Source organism: Sphaerodactylus townsendi, linkage group LG05, assembly GCF_021028975.2.
Source record: "Sphaerodactylus townsendi isolate TG3544 linkage group LG05, MPM_Stown_v2.3, whole genome shotgun sequence".
In the NCBI taxonomy this organism is placed as follows: domain Eukaryota; kingdom Metazoa; phylum Chordata; class Lepidosauria; order Squamata; family Sphaerodactylidae; genus Sphaerodactylus; species Sphaerodactylus townsendi.
The window spans coordinates 87,582,073-87,596,014 of record NC_059429.1 but is presented as its reverse complement, the minus strand read 5'-3'; the positions used below and the strand labels follow the sequence as shown (position 1 = coordinate 87,596,014).

Sequence of the window (13,942 nt, the reverse complement as noted above, 5' to 3'; positions counted from 1 at the left end):
GCAATTGAACAAGAGACTTTTTAATTATGTAGAAAAAAACTGCTATCTGTAACCAAATGAAATCCAAGGCAATGTAGTTCTGAGACTTCCTGAACACTTGCTACAGCTCATTTTTAGAACTGTCGCAAAACAATTCCCAGGCTTTCTTGGGCCAGTCAAACTAGCTAAAAGTCATGTAAAATGATGGAAGAGGATGCAAAAGCAAATAATATTCAAATTTGAACTGACTGATTGTCAAATAATATAAAATGGATTTTGTGATTCAATTGAATATCCAGTTTCCAATGCCATTAAAACTGATAAGCAACACACATACAAAAACGTAATGAGGACCTGGTCCTAAAGGCTCCTCCACAGGTTACAAAATTAGATGTATGAAACCAGAGCTTACCCTCCCCATGCACAAGACCGCTACATATCTTTTTTAAAAGCATATACTCCATGCATACACGCTGTGGGAATTAGCCCTGGGTCACCATGGTACATATACATAGTACATTCCTAATTTTTAAAAGGTATTTTATAGAGGCCTTTACCTGCAATTTAGTAAACCAGTAACACTGATAGGTACTGTGTAAACGGAAAGAACAAACCAGAGATATCTGGATTTCAGACTCAGTCAGCTTAGCAACCAAGGAAAGAGGAGCATATAACATCAAAATCTGGAAATATGGGCATTTTGTACAAATATATTAGTCTTTTTTGTTAAAAAAAATAGGAGGAAATCTTATGGAGGGTTTGAAATGACTAGAACTGCCATTTCGTTGGGAAGATAGGGAAGATTAGTAGGAATAATCAAAAACCTATTATACAGTAAGTTATTTCAAATTAATTTTATTGATTGGGGATATGTATTGAAATTAATAAAATTGATATTTAAAAGTATAACGACCGCCTCTTAAAGAGAGTATCGGGTCTTGCAAGTTCCACCTGGTGATCTTTATATATTGCCTCATCTTCTCAGATGTCTGGAGAAGAAACAGAGGATAAGGATGGAGGAGACAATGTTCTATAGCGGTTAGAGCAGTTAGGATAGGGAAGGCTTGGATTTAATCGATACTTGGGAATGGATAGGTTTCAGGACTAAATCTTGATTTAATTTAAGTTCTGGATAAGCTGACGTGACACCTGAAAAAAGCATGGCATAGCAAGAAGTCAAACAGGATTCCCTTGTGAAATCTAATGTGCTTTCCATGCTAAACCTAAAAATTGTAATTATTATTACTGCTCAGATATCTTCGACATTGAAATAAATAGCTGTTTGTGTAAGCCAAAACAAAATAATTAAACAAAATTAATAAACGAGTCCTAAATATTATCCTTAAAGGGTATGTTATAATATTCTCTTCTTTTCACCCTACTATACCATTTTCAGGATAAAGATGTCAGGAGATTTGTGATAAAGATGTCAGGAGATGCACATATTTCCTGGGCTGTCTTTGTTCTAGAATGCTCCACTTGATTCCTAAAGTCCACCTAGTTCTGTTCCCAATGCACTAGGACCCAAACAGAACATTCCAGAACAAAGACAGCTCTGGAAATGGAAGATGAATTCACAAATCTCCTGTCATCTTTATCCTGGAAAGGAAATAGTCCGGAAGTACCTTGGCTGCAATCCTAAAAAGACGAAAAATTCCAAAAGAGCAGGCATTTTTTAATTAGGACAACAAACTAACATATCAGAATAGAGAGCAAACCCTAAAATAGTCAGTATTTAAAAAAAAAAAAAACCAAAGAGAGTGGGGACAATCTGGGCAGGATGGAGTGCAGGACGGAGAAGTCCGTAGTTTCTGGTCTTCACACGGTTTCTGGTCTTCACAGGGAATCAAGGACATGTTGCAGATCTACAGCGAAATCCTATGTTCTTAGCGCCTTAAACTCCACTTTTTTTCCCAACGAAAGTACTAGCCAAGGAAGTGAGCGCAGGTTCAAATTAGCTTTGGTGGCGTTTGCCTTCACTTAAGCCCCACTGATATTAACGAGACTAACTTCTGAAGGTGTACGATACGGGTGCCAGGATTAATCTTCCCCCTGCCCTGCCCGCCACTGAGCCTCTTCGGGCGCATCCAAAGGAGCGCCACGAGGTGCCCCGAGCCCAGAACAACGGAGGACGAGACGAGCCCCCGCGACCAGCCGTCCAATGAGACCGCCGGAAAGGGGCCGAGCCTTCGGGTGGGCGGGGCCCGGGCTCTGCTTGGCACCTTCTCCAGGGTCATGTGAGCCAAGCGAGCGAGGCAGACGGGGGCGCGACTGTGGCTGCTGCCGGGCAATGCTGGTAAGGGGGAAGAAGGGGCAGACCAGGGAGGAGAGGTGGGGAGGCGCAAATGGGTGCCTCCGAGAACACGGCTGGGATGCCGAAGAAGCGGGCTGCTGCTGACCTGAGCGTGGCACGAGCTGTGTTGTAGCAGCAGGGAAGGTGGCGTCTTCCCGTGCCCAAATCCGAGGCGGTCTCTCAGGACAGGCATGTTGTTCCCACGCCTGCCCAAAAGGAAAGAGTCACCGGGACAGGCATGAGGCACAGCGCCGTCCCAGCCTTTTAACCCGATTTCCGTCCCCACAAAAAGTTACCCCCCCTTTCTTGGCTGGCAAAGGTCCAGCTGGGTTCACCTGGCCGCCTAGCCGATGCGCGCGCGGACGGACACCTGTTCTTTCCCACGCGCCGTCAGAGAGCCGCAACCCACGCCTGCTGACTTGGAGGTGCACCCCACAGAACTCGGCAGTAGGGCTGCCTTTCGACTCAGCCTGCGAAGGGTCGGCCTCCGTTCCCCACCCACTGATGTTTCGCGTGGAGAGCTGCCGGAACGGGCCAGCGTGGACTCCTCCGGCTGACCTGGCCTTGGGAGCGCGGCTTCGGGGGGCGGGAGGGGGCGGTTTCTCGCTCCCCCCCCCCCCCCGACCAGCGAGGCTTTTGAAGTGAGATCCGCAGTCCGGAAACTCAGCAGCCCGCGATTCCTCTGCCGCACTGATAAGCGCAGTCGAGGTTTACGCGCAGGAATCCGGCCAAGCGAGCTCCGCTTCGGTTTCGCAATCGGGCGGAGGGGCTCCGTGCCAGGGACGCCGCCGGGAACCCGAGCTGCTCGCCCCGCCACACACGCCGCACGTGACCCGAGCAGGTTTGAGTGGCGGAAGGGGGCGGGATTCCGGCTGCCATGATCTGGAGGGGCGGGGGAGTGAGTAAGAAAAGAGGAGGGGTCGTAGGCTGAGTCTGGCTGGCAATCAGGGGCTTGGGCGCGCGGGAGACCCTCAGCCATTTCCTCGTGCCGTCCTAAACCGGGGAAGGCCTCCTTTGCGCCTGCGTTGCCCGCGGACGAGGAAGACGCCAAGATCAGGCGCCTCGACTTCGTGCCCTGCAACATCTGGCAGAGGGGAGGGTCTTTTGCTGTGCAGATGCCCTGCTCCTGAAACTGGCCAGGAGCCCCCCGCGCCAATGGGAGTGTGACCCTTGCGCAGGATCCCCAAAAGAGCTTCTTCTGAAACTGAATGGAACACGCATCATCAGCAAGGCCCCTGAGTGTTGCTCACATGCGCGCCTTCCCCATCTTATTTTCCCGGAGGCCTGTCAGGGTGCGCACTCCACCCATACACAGAATGAATGCCTCTCCTGTAAAGTCCACCTTCCCTGGACCCAACAGTTCTCGCTTCCTTTATCCCGGCCCACTGGGCACTTACATTTTCTCTGGAGCAAGCTCACGGAGTTTCCCCACTGTACCGACAAGCAAAGCGCCCAGAGGTTTGAGGCAGTCCCTGGATTCTGCTTCAAATCTTTGTATGGAGAAAGGTGGGCCAGTTGTGCTTGTGCCTCAGACAGCCGCCTTCCAGCTCTCCAGCCCCTTGATCTGTTCTTGTCTGCAGCCTTTCTCACAAGCAGTCCATGGTACTCTTATTAAACCCTGCTCTCCTACCCCCTTGCCTCTCCTTCCAGTCTCCTCCTAGACTGCTGTCTATTATTATCTTGTTCCCTTGTGTTCATCATCTTGGGCACCGTCCTCTTCTAGCCAGTGGGCCGGGGGTTATTTCAGTCTCTTAAAAGTTGTTCATGGCCAGGAAAATAATCTGCATAGTACATTTTCTCATTCGCTACAACAAACCAATGGAAATTGTATACAAATGTGACACACACGCATTTCTCTGCTGTTATTGGTCAAGGACACAGGGAGGAGGGCGGGGCTCATTTATCCTGGGCACAAAGTTTTAAAACACTGAAACCAATTTGAGGAGAGGAACTGAGTAGTCTGATAGGGTTTTGGAAGATTGCCAAAATTTAACTTCTCAGTGTAACTTTAGTATTAGGTAACCAACATGATTATCGTTCGCTTTGGGAAAAGGCTACTATAAATCTGCTAAACAATATGAATGTATCCTGATTTATGTGAGATGATGTAGCTAAGCTGACCTGGTGCATCTGGCACTCGGTGTTCTCATAACATTTCACAAACCTTGTGCTGGGCTTTGAAACACCTTTATATGTAGTGCTTCATCAACATGCTGGAAATCCTTAACATAATTCAGTTATTCTCTCTAAATTACGGCAAATCACAAATATATATTCAACAGACTTGGGCACTGAAGCACTCAAAGGCTGAATGGTAGACTTTGAGCTCAGATTCTTCAAAACGTGGGGTGCTCAAGGACAAAAGAAAATGAATACACATCAATTTATACCAGAATGTGTCTTGTGTATGTGTGTGTGTGTGCAAGTGTTAAAAATGCTCTTAAGTGATGCTGTTCTCATACAATAAATGCATGCCAAGGGAAATCAAGATTCCAGTAGCAAGCTCTGCCTCCAACCTAATGCATTTATGTATAGCACCAGTATTCATTCAAGCAGGATCCTGATTCTATAGAGAGAGTCCTGTGTGCATTACCTTGTTTGGAAGTACTTACCTGCTTAGGATTGTTCCATATGTCATGAGCAGAGTTTGCCATCACAACCCCATTCCCCACTGCCTATGTATTGCACAGATTTTGAACATATGCAATCTTTAGTTATCCCTACCGTTTCGATTGGCTCTTCTCAAATGAGTGACAGAAGTGACCTTGGAGTGCTGCTATTCATTTTACTGCTGTAGACTTAAAGCATCTACATCATGATTGCTTGGTGCAGGTTTAAGGCATTTGTGTACATGATGTGTTATGCATTGCTCATGTAATTCAGCTGGAAATCTACATTGGCTCATCTATACATCTGGCTCCCAAACAGCTTTCTTCCAGCATGGTATAGTGGTTAAGAGTGGCGGAGTGTAATCTGGAGAACCGTGCTTGATTCCCCCCTCCTCCACATGAGTGGCAGACTCTAATCTGTTAAACTTGATTTCCCTGCTCCTGCACATAAAGCCTGCTGGCTGACTTTGGATTAGTCACAGTTCTCTCAGAAATCTCTCAGCCCCATAAGGTGCCTGTTGTGGGGAAAGGAAAGGATGAACGTTATAAGTCGCTTTCAGACTCTTTAGAGGAGAGAAAGGCAGGTCTTTTCAGGCAGGCTCAAATCCAGACTCTTCATATGAGCACTGCTAAAAAGGTCCAAAGTACTTTTAATGCACTATATGTGAAAATACTGTGTTTTTCCTGTTTCTATTTTGTGGGTTGATTTGCATGTAACTGTTCGTCATGATTTTCCATTGCTTGTTGCATGTGAGGCTTCACTGAATGCCTGTTTTTGAGGAGGTACTTTTTTGGGTCATGATGCAAGTCTCTTAGTGCTTCATGTGAAGGCACAGATATTCTGCATGGTTTCTGCAAGAGGACTCTATAGACGTTCATAAGACTTATTAAGTAAAACTCACATTAACATTCACAGATGATTAAATGGTTTCAAAAGCATGACATTTATTTAACTGCCTGCAGGGGTCAGAATATATGTAGTTGGTGGTTATAGAACCTGAAATGTGGATCAGAAGTCATGCCATTGAGGTCTTGATTGCAGCTCTGTTAATTTGCCTCCTGCAATAGTGTTAGTGGTTGCTAATGAAGGTGGAACATGAGCTCCTCTCCCAGTGTTGTAGTGCAACCTGTTTCTGCATCCAGTTCATACTGGGGGTGGGTGGGCAGTTTCCTCTTATATAGGGGTCCATGTATTCACACATATAATAGATGTGCAGGTGTGCATCAAGTATGGAGGATGCATGCACACATGCATTATTTTCTATGCTGTACTTTAAACTGTACAGAAGATGTTGCTGTTGGACACAGGAAAAACTCTTGCATGTCCATGTATTTGGCTTACTAAAAATCAAGTGGGAATCAGTTTGAGTTCATAATTTCTTTCCACCTCAAATTTCTGCAGAAAATAGCTGTACTGGCAGCACATTCATTATATAAACCAGAAAAAAGTTGGAATCTTAAGAATCACAAGTTGGGGGAGGGGGGGCATAGGCATAGAATTTAAAACTATTTTAGCAATGAAAAATGGAATAAATTGAAAGGTGATTCTATATAGACTTACCTGAAGACCACAAGGAATGTGGAATTCTCCATCATCAACATAGTCTGGCCTTCATGTCAGCAGCTGCTGACAAAAGGGACAAGAAACTAGTATGAGTCTGGCTCAGCAGAATCTCCTCTCTTGTTTTACATATTCCCAGCTATCAAAGCAAGATATTCAGTCTTTGGCTGATTCCGCATGGGCCAAAAAAAAATGGTGTGAAAATGGTGTGAAAACAGTATAAACCCTTTTACACTGTTTTAAACCCTTTTACACCGTTTTCACACCGCTGTTTTTGGCCCATACGGAATGAGCCTAAATGTTGTGAATGGTGTTGCAAGGTGCATCACAAAATGTCAGGCCTTTGCCCTGTGTTTTCCTATGGGTATGTAATGGAACAATGGAAATGTTCATTTGAATTACTAGTCATGCTTTCAGTTACTTTGCATAGGATTGTACTGTTAATGTATCTAGTGTGCTGTGTAAGTTAGAAATTAAAGCTACACTATAAAAGGAAGCTTGAAATCCGGGGTGTCAAATGCTGATATTTTAATGGATGTCAAGTTTGTCTAAAATTCTATTTTTGCCCCAGCATCTGCATATTTCTGTAACAGGACTTGCTCCAAGTTTCCACCTTATATATTTATATTTTAAATGTTGTTTTCAATGTTTGAGATATATTAATGTTTGCCACCTTGGGGACCCTGTGTTGCATCAAAAGGTGACATAGAAATATTTTAAGTTATTAAATGAAATAAAACTGGATTACAAAATTACAAAACAATGCATTTCAAATGAGTTCTCCAGTGGTTCACACATGGATGACAAGGAACAATTCTAGACACCTGTGCAATTTGCATGGCTGGCTTCCTACTGTAGGTGAGACAGTGTTCTTGGCAGAAAAAGTACCTGCCTTTCCCCAGGATGCTTCCTGCTCTCCTGATTACCTGACTGAACTAGGACTATGAGCAGTAACTGTCATAGGCAGAATCAGGGACAAACTATGCATTATGTGAGAGATCCACTGAGGTGGAGTAGGAGAGAGGAGTTTAACTACATATCCCTAAAAGAAATCAGTTTCCCAAAGCTGACATTATTCTATAAGGCACTGCATTTTGCCTCCCCTCCCCCCACTTTGAAGTCTAATAGACACTTGCCCGATGGGAGGGGGTCTATTTATTTAATTCTCCACCTTTCCTCCCAATAAGGACTCAATACACTGTTATCCTCTCCTCCATTTTATCTGTGAGGTACATTAGAGTGAGAGTGTGTGGCTGACCAAATGTCACCCAGCAAGCTTTCATGGCAGAGAATAGATTTGAACCTGGGTTTCTTGGAGTCCAACACTTTTACCACTACACCACGCTAACAGAATTTGTTCAAATGCTAAATTTAGTTCACACGCTGTCAGAAGAGAGATCTGATTTAGTTATTTCTGTTCCGTGTACTGTTGTTGTTTTTCTTGAATTAAGGAACTTCATTTATGCTTTTTTTTCTTTCAGGTGGATCGATAGCTTTCTAGGCTTTATGATTTACAGCCACTGATTCCTCAACAGATATTTATTTGGAAGAAGACCAACTAATGGTCTCAGTAAATGACAGCAAACTGGTATCTGTTTCAGGTCCATTGATTACCTTAGCTTCTGTTGAACTAGCTAGCACTGCAGATGCATTCAAGCTTGATATGCCACCGCTGAACCCGCTGGAGGATTGTAATGGAGAACAAGTATCGAATCCAGCAGTTCCCTCCGACCTTCCCTGCTCATTGGAGACGGATGTAAATGTAAAGAAGGAAGCCGAAAAACCCCAGAGCACCATTTATGAAGCCCATTTCAAACTACCTGATTTTTGCACAGAACTCTCTAGGGATTTCATCCCTACACTGGAGGAGATTGATGAATTCCTGAATGAAAAGACAGAAGTTCTTAAGGATGAGCTGAAACAGCCAGGAGGAGGACAGCTTGAGATAAAATCTGAGATCAATTTGAGAAGCCCTGAGAAGCAGTGTACCTCTAGAATTGCTCCAGGTCTAGATGAAGGCCGTTCAAGCTTTGTTCCATCTGGAGTGGCAGATGCAGGAACAGACATCCCTGAAGCAATGGGAAACATTCCTGTTGTTCTTCAGATCCAGCCCATTCAAGCAAGTGAAGGAAATTCATCAACTCAGGGTCCTAATGCGGGTATCAAAATGGCCCAACTAGTCATCAAAATGCAAGGCCAGAGTGTGACTATTCTTCCTCAGGTCATTCAAAGCCCTGTGATAAGCACAGACCAGAAGTATGTACGAATAGCCCCTTTGCCTGTGACATCGAGGCCAGGAGTAATTGGAAGCACGAGGAACATGGAAGCCAAGGTTCCCAAAATCGCTTCTTCAGTTATCCGAGTCCACAAGTGCACACATCCTGGCTGCACCAAGATGTACACCAAAAGTTCTCATCTGAAGGCGCACTTCCGACGCCACACTGGAGAAAAGCCATACACCTGTACATGGCCTGACTGTGGCTGGAGGTAAGTGTGTGAAAATGATAATAATCTTGTTTAAAAAACCACTGCACTGTTTAAAAAAGGGAAAAAATCAAAACTGTCTTGTTCTCGAGTTATCCAGCAATTTGATTACGCTTAGCAGTTTTATTCATGCTATATCTTGATCCTCAAGGACACATTTGAAATGTTTGATACTGTAATGTAGACAAATCACACAGTGTTGAAAATATAATTTTGAATTGTTTCCAATATTTACACCAACTGGCACAATTCATCCAGAATGTATTTGTAAGTGTAATTGAAATTGATTACAACTTTATGGAGGAGCATATGGGCGATCATTTCCAGTGTTTTTAATGTACTATTTTTACCCTTTTGCAAGAGACATCTCCAGTTTTTAAAATATACACTTTTAAACAGCAATAACTACTTGGTTAATATCATTTAACTGGCAATCAAAGTAATTCTTTCATCTCTAGTTAGAGACTAACCATCTCTTTTCTGGCTGGCTTTCTGTGATTTTAATCAGAATGAGATCTCACAGTTGACAGTTTTCTAGAAGGGAGGCCAAAAACCGTTATTGGGGGTATGCCAGATGAAACAAAAAAGATTTTACCTGCTGGCAAACAACGCCAATAGAGGGAGACAGATGAATCTCCCTGAGGAGGCAGATGCTGTATTCAAGACTTTTCTTTAACAATGGACTTTTTATGTCAATATATCAATCTGTTGCTCTATTGATATATCAATCTATTTATAAGATTTAAGATAAAAATTAAAGATTATATTAAAAATTAAAGCACGCATGGGCAATAGAGAACCCACAAAATATCCACCTCTGGATGCAAGCAAAAAGACAGCTGAAGGGTAATGCCTGCCCTGCTGCAAACAGAGTAATAATGGGTAATAATGCCAAGCATGCCCCATAACAAAGACTCCCTGGCCAATTCTCTTTGAAGTCGCAGGAACCTCACCATGCATAACCGGCCTCTTTCTCTCTCTCTAGGATATCTGCTGCTAGCACCTGACCTTCATAGGAATTTCCAACTGGGAATAGTCATGACCCCCCCTCCCCCGCCCAGCTTCTTTTCCAACTTTGAGGCCTTGCCTCTGTGACTTCACTTCTCCACTCCTGGGTACCACAGGAATAATTTACTGCCTGATGCTCCCTTGGAAGAATAGCTGCATACCATCTGCCAGCCTTCCCCCCTCTGGTGCTACTTAATCAAATAGCATGTCCAAGATGGTGGAGATCTGTGTGGTACAGAGAATTGTTACCACATCCACAGTTAAAAAGTATTTTAAAAGAAAATGTAACATGCCTTGATTTTAATGTTGCATTTTTTATTGTAACCTGCCCTGAAACGGTATTAAAGGGTGGATTATGAATGAAAATAGAAATAGAAATAAAATAGTTCCACAAGGTAGAAAGGGAGCTAATAAAAGTTTTAAATAAATATTAATTAAATCTATAATATACAGTGTCTTAATCATGAACTATTTCTTATGGTCTGAAGTTGCACAGATGCCCGTCAGCTTATAGTTCATTGTAAGATTGTAAAGGGAGACAAAATAATTCCCTTGTATTGTCCTGCTTGCAGGTTCCTGTTGGTTTCAAAAAGGCCCATTTGATTCAAAAAGGAAAATATCTGGTTGGGGGCTGTTTTTGCTATACTGCTTTGGTAGTGAGATCATGATTAGTTATGTTAATACTGTACAAGGTTTGTGCCTGTGTTTTCTATATCACAGTATATTATTTTGTTAATGTTTGTCAAGGTCTTTGAATTTTATTGGAGTATTGTGTAAAGATTAATTTCTATGTGTTCATAAATTACTCTTGACATATATATGCCCACGTGTTCCATCACCCACAGAGCTTACAAATTGTGTGAACTAGCCCTTGGGGCTAAATTTCTTAATTCCCACAATTCAGAGACCCATGTTTACAGCTTGTTTTCTGCAGTATGTGGTTTCAAAGTCTCTGTGAGAGAGAAAATGTAATTGCAGAAGTGGAAATACCCTGCATTCAATGTCAATTGGTAAACTTCTCTCTCTACAGATTTTCTCGTTCAGATGAACTGTCTCGCCACAAGCGCTCCCATTCTGGACTCAAGCCTTATCAGTGCCAAGTTTGTGAGAAGAAATTTGCTCGCAGTGACCACTTATCAAAACACATGAAGATCCACAGAGTGTCATTCAGTTTGGCAAGCCAGACAAATCAGGGTTGCGGTAAAAATTAAGCCTTCCTTCATTGCCTTGCTAAGAGAAAAATTCCAGGCGAGATACATGTAAGTATAGAAGACAATATTTTTTTGGAAGAGGAGGCAGTAAGCCACTGATTGTGTCAAAATCTGTGGAAAGCCCAAAGCCTACCTCTAACCTGAACATGCCTTACAATCAGGGCTCATCTCCAAACAGAGTCTCCCGTTCTGGTGAACTCTTGTAAAATTTGTAATTACATTTCAGACACTTATTTGATAATTAAAGATGCTGGAACAGGTGCTGGGGGAAGAGAGACGTTTCTTTTGGAATTTTGGACTGTTGATCGTAGAGGCATTTCTAACGCTCCTGCCATGGTGGACAACAGGAATAGTTACACAAATGGGAACTATATTTTACAGCATTCTTTTCTCAATAAGTATACAATTAATCATTGAGTCTGGAAGTGAAAATTACAAGGGGAGGACTACCAAGGAAATGTTTGCCAAAAACTGGCAAATGCAAGATTCAAAATCAGACACTCTTTTGCCACCAGATATGGGTTTCAAAGTATCCAGTGTTTTTTTGTGTTGAGTTTAATCATTTGTATTTGAAAAAATTGTTGAAGTTTGGATAACTGTGAATTTCATTTTGGCTCTCACAGCCAATATTTCAATACTTATTCTGTGGTTCATGACCCAAAGGCTGCCAGTGCCACAGAAAAGCACCCACAGTGACACTTATGCTTCTGTTCTTGGAGGGAGTGTTGCATGGTACAAGATGTAAACACTTTGTAGAATTCTGCTATAAGGCAGAAGAGTCTTCAGCCTGTGTCATTTTTTAAGGACTGGCAAAATACAGTCCTAATGATTCTGACTCCTGCCTAAAATGGTCACAGCTTCAAGCCAATTTCTGCTTTTCTTTTCTAGGCTATAAATAATGAACAGATGTAAATGTTATTGATTCTAAAAGTAACAAATGATTCCAGAAAAAAAGGAATTCCTCTCAGAAAGCACTTGTCAACTTAGGGGAAACCTCTGTGTTCTTTGTGGTCTCTACATAGCCCTACAAGTAGTTTCTGCTCATGTAGAAGCAGCACTTTCTAGAGGTCTAGCCCAGAAACTAAGGTTTATGTCACCCCAAAGGACAGTTCAGCTTGTGCTCCCAGGGAATGGGAAAGTGCGCTCTCTAGCTATTTTCTGACTGCCATGTTAACTCAGAAAATTCTGTCTTCCTGGATATTTTTCATCATACTTCATCCTTTTCCCTTTTCCTGTGTTTTTTTAAGCCAGTTTTAAATTTCTTGTTTGCAGCAGGTACGCTTGGTCATTGTTTTCTTAGCTGTTTCTTATTACTCCTCTTTTCAAATGAAAACTCATTTTGATCATTGTTATCCCATCAGCACTTTCAGCTCTGGCTTTCATGGGCAAATGTGCAGGCTTATTTTATTGCATTATGTCCGGAGCACCATATCAGGTTTCATGCCCTTTCCCACTTTTAACCTTGTCAGAAATGTATGACTGACATTAGGCAAAGGTGATGACTGACAAAAGCCTAACCTGTGAGTTTCATGGCTGAGGATTTGAACCTAACTGGCTACGGTCCAAGTTTACTCTCACTCTGTTCATTAGATCTCCCTGGCTCACTATACCTTCACCTTGACAATGATGTGTTTCTTTTGCTAGGCATTTAGTATGAATGAGAGTATAGTGCTGCTATAAAAGAAAGAAATCTTAACCCAGTCAAAATAAAAGGTATCATTTTTACAGAAATCTACTTTACAGCTATGAGGAAAGGAGCATTGGGAAGCAAGTTTACATCTTTGTGTAATTTCATACGTGTCTGTTCCTGTGTTCAGATCCAGTTCTCACCAGAAGAGAACAATAGCTTATTTAATGTAAGCCTAATCCTATGTATGTTTATTTGCAAGTCTGTAATTCTGAGAGCTGCATGTGATTGAGCATCTTGTTTTTGCCTGCCTTGAGTGTTCCAGCCTCCTTCCCCTACGGGCAACTTTCTTCTTCAGGATGTGCCAGCATGAATGACTCACACTACCTCCTTCTCTTACATGCTGTAAGGCCCTGGCTTTAAGAATGCTACTTTTTTCTCCAGCTCCTCCTCCACCCATTGCACAGTTTTTAAAGCAGGGGTCTGTTCAAAGTTATAAAGAACTGCTGCCACCATTACTTCTCTCTCCTGGAAATCTTTCTGTTTGTGTAAGAAACAAAAAATGAATGATTCCACCTTTGGAAAATTATACTGTGACAATTTAGCTATTTAAAGCACAAAAATAACTCATGCTCACAGGTGCAGCATTCCAGGATTCATGCCCAGCCAGGCATAGAGATATTTACATATGGATGAAAAACAAACTGAATCAGTCATCAAAGCATGCAGAGCTACAAGCCAGCCTTAAGATTCTTTTGAAAGGAACATGTGTTTTCAGTTTGTTTGTTTGTTGCAATTCATGTGACTTTTACCCAGATACTCCTTTATTTTTAACTTCCTGTGAATTAGAGGGGGGGGGGGGCAGGTGGCAGCACTGTGGCTCAATGACGGAGTTTCTGCTTTGCCTGCAGAAGGTCCTTAATTCAGTCCCTGGCTTTTCCAGATTAAAGGATCAGGTAGTAGGTGATGTGAAAGACTTCTGCCCAAGATCTGGGGAGCTACTGGCAGTCAGAGCAGACTAAGAATACTGAATATGGTGCCAAAAAGGTATGGTTGAGTGCAAGTTTCTTGACTGTGCAGCTTGTTACAGAAAAACAACAACTGCAAACAAATGGGATTGTTTAAAAAGTAGTATAATGCTGTCTTATCAGTCCCATCTCATATTAAGTT

General features: G+C 42.6%; 1 protein-coding gene across 2 annotated transcripts; it reads left to right on the top strand.

The window, feature by feature from the left end:
* The first annotated feature begins 2,201 nt into the window (after positions 1-2,201).
* Positions 2,202-13,290, top strand: LOC125432814 (Krueppel-like factor 15). Of its 2 annotated transcripts, none has more exons than XM_048496794.1 (3): positions 2,202-2,275; positions 7,924-8,929; positions 10,965-13,290. In XM_048496794.1, the coding sequence occupies exons 2-3, from the start codon at positions 8,004-8,006 to the stop codon at positions 11,143-11,145; spliced, it is 1,107 nt and encodes a 368-aa protein (XP_048352751.1). In that variant the 5' UTR covers positions 2,202-2,275; positions 7,924-8,003; the 3' UTR covers positions 11,146-13,290. The 2 variants fall into 2 exon arrangements, with proteins under 2 accessions (XP_048352751.1, XP_048352752.1); XM_048496795.1 differs by lacking the exon at positions 10,965-13,290 and adding an exon at positions 9,912-10,029.
* Positions 13,291-13,942: the final 652 nt, after the last annotated feature.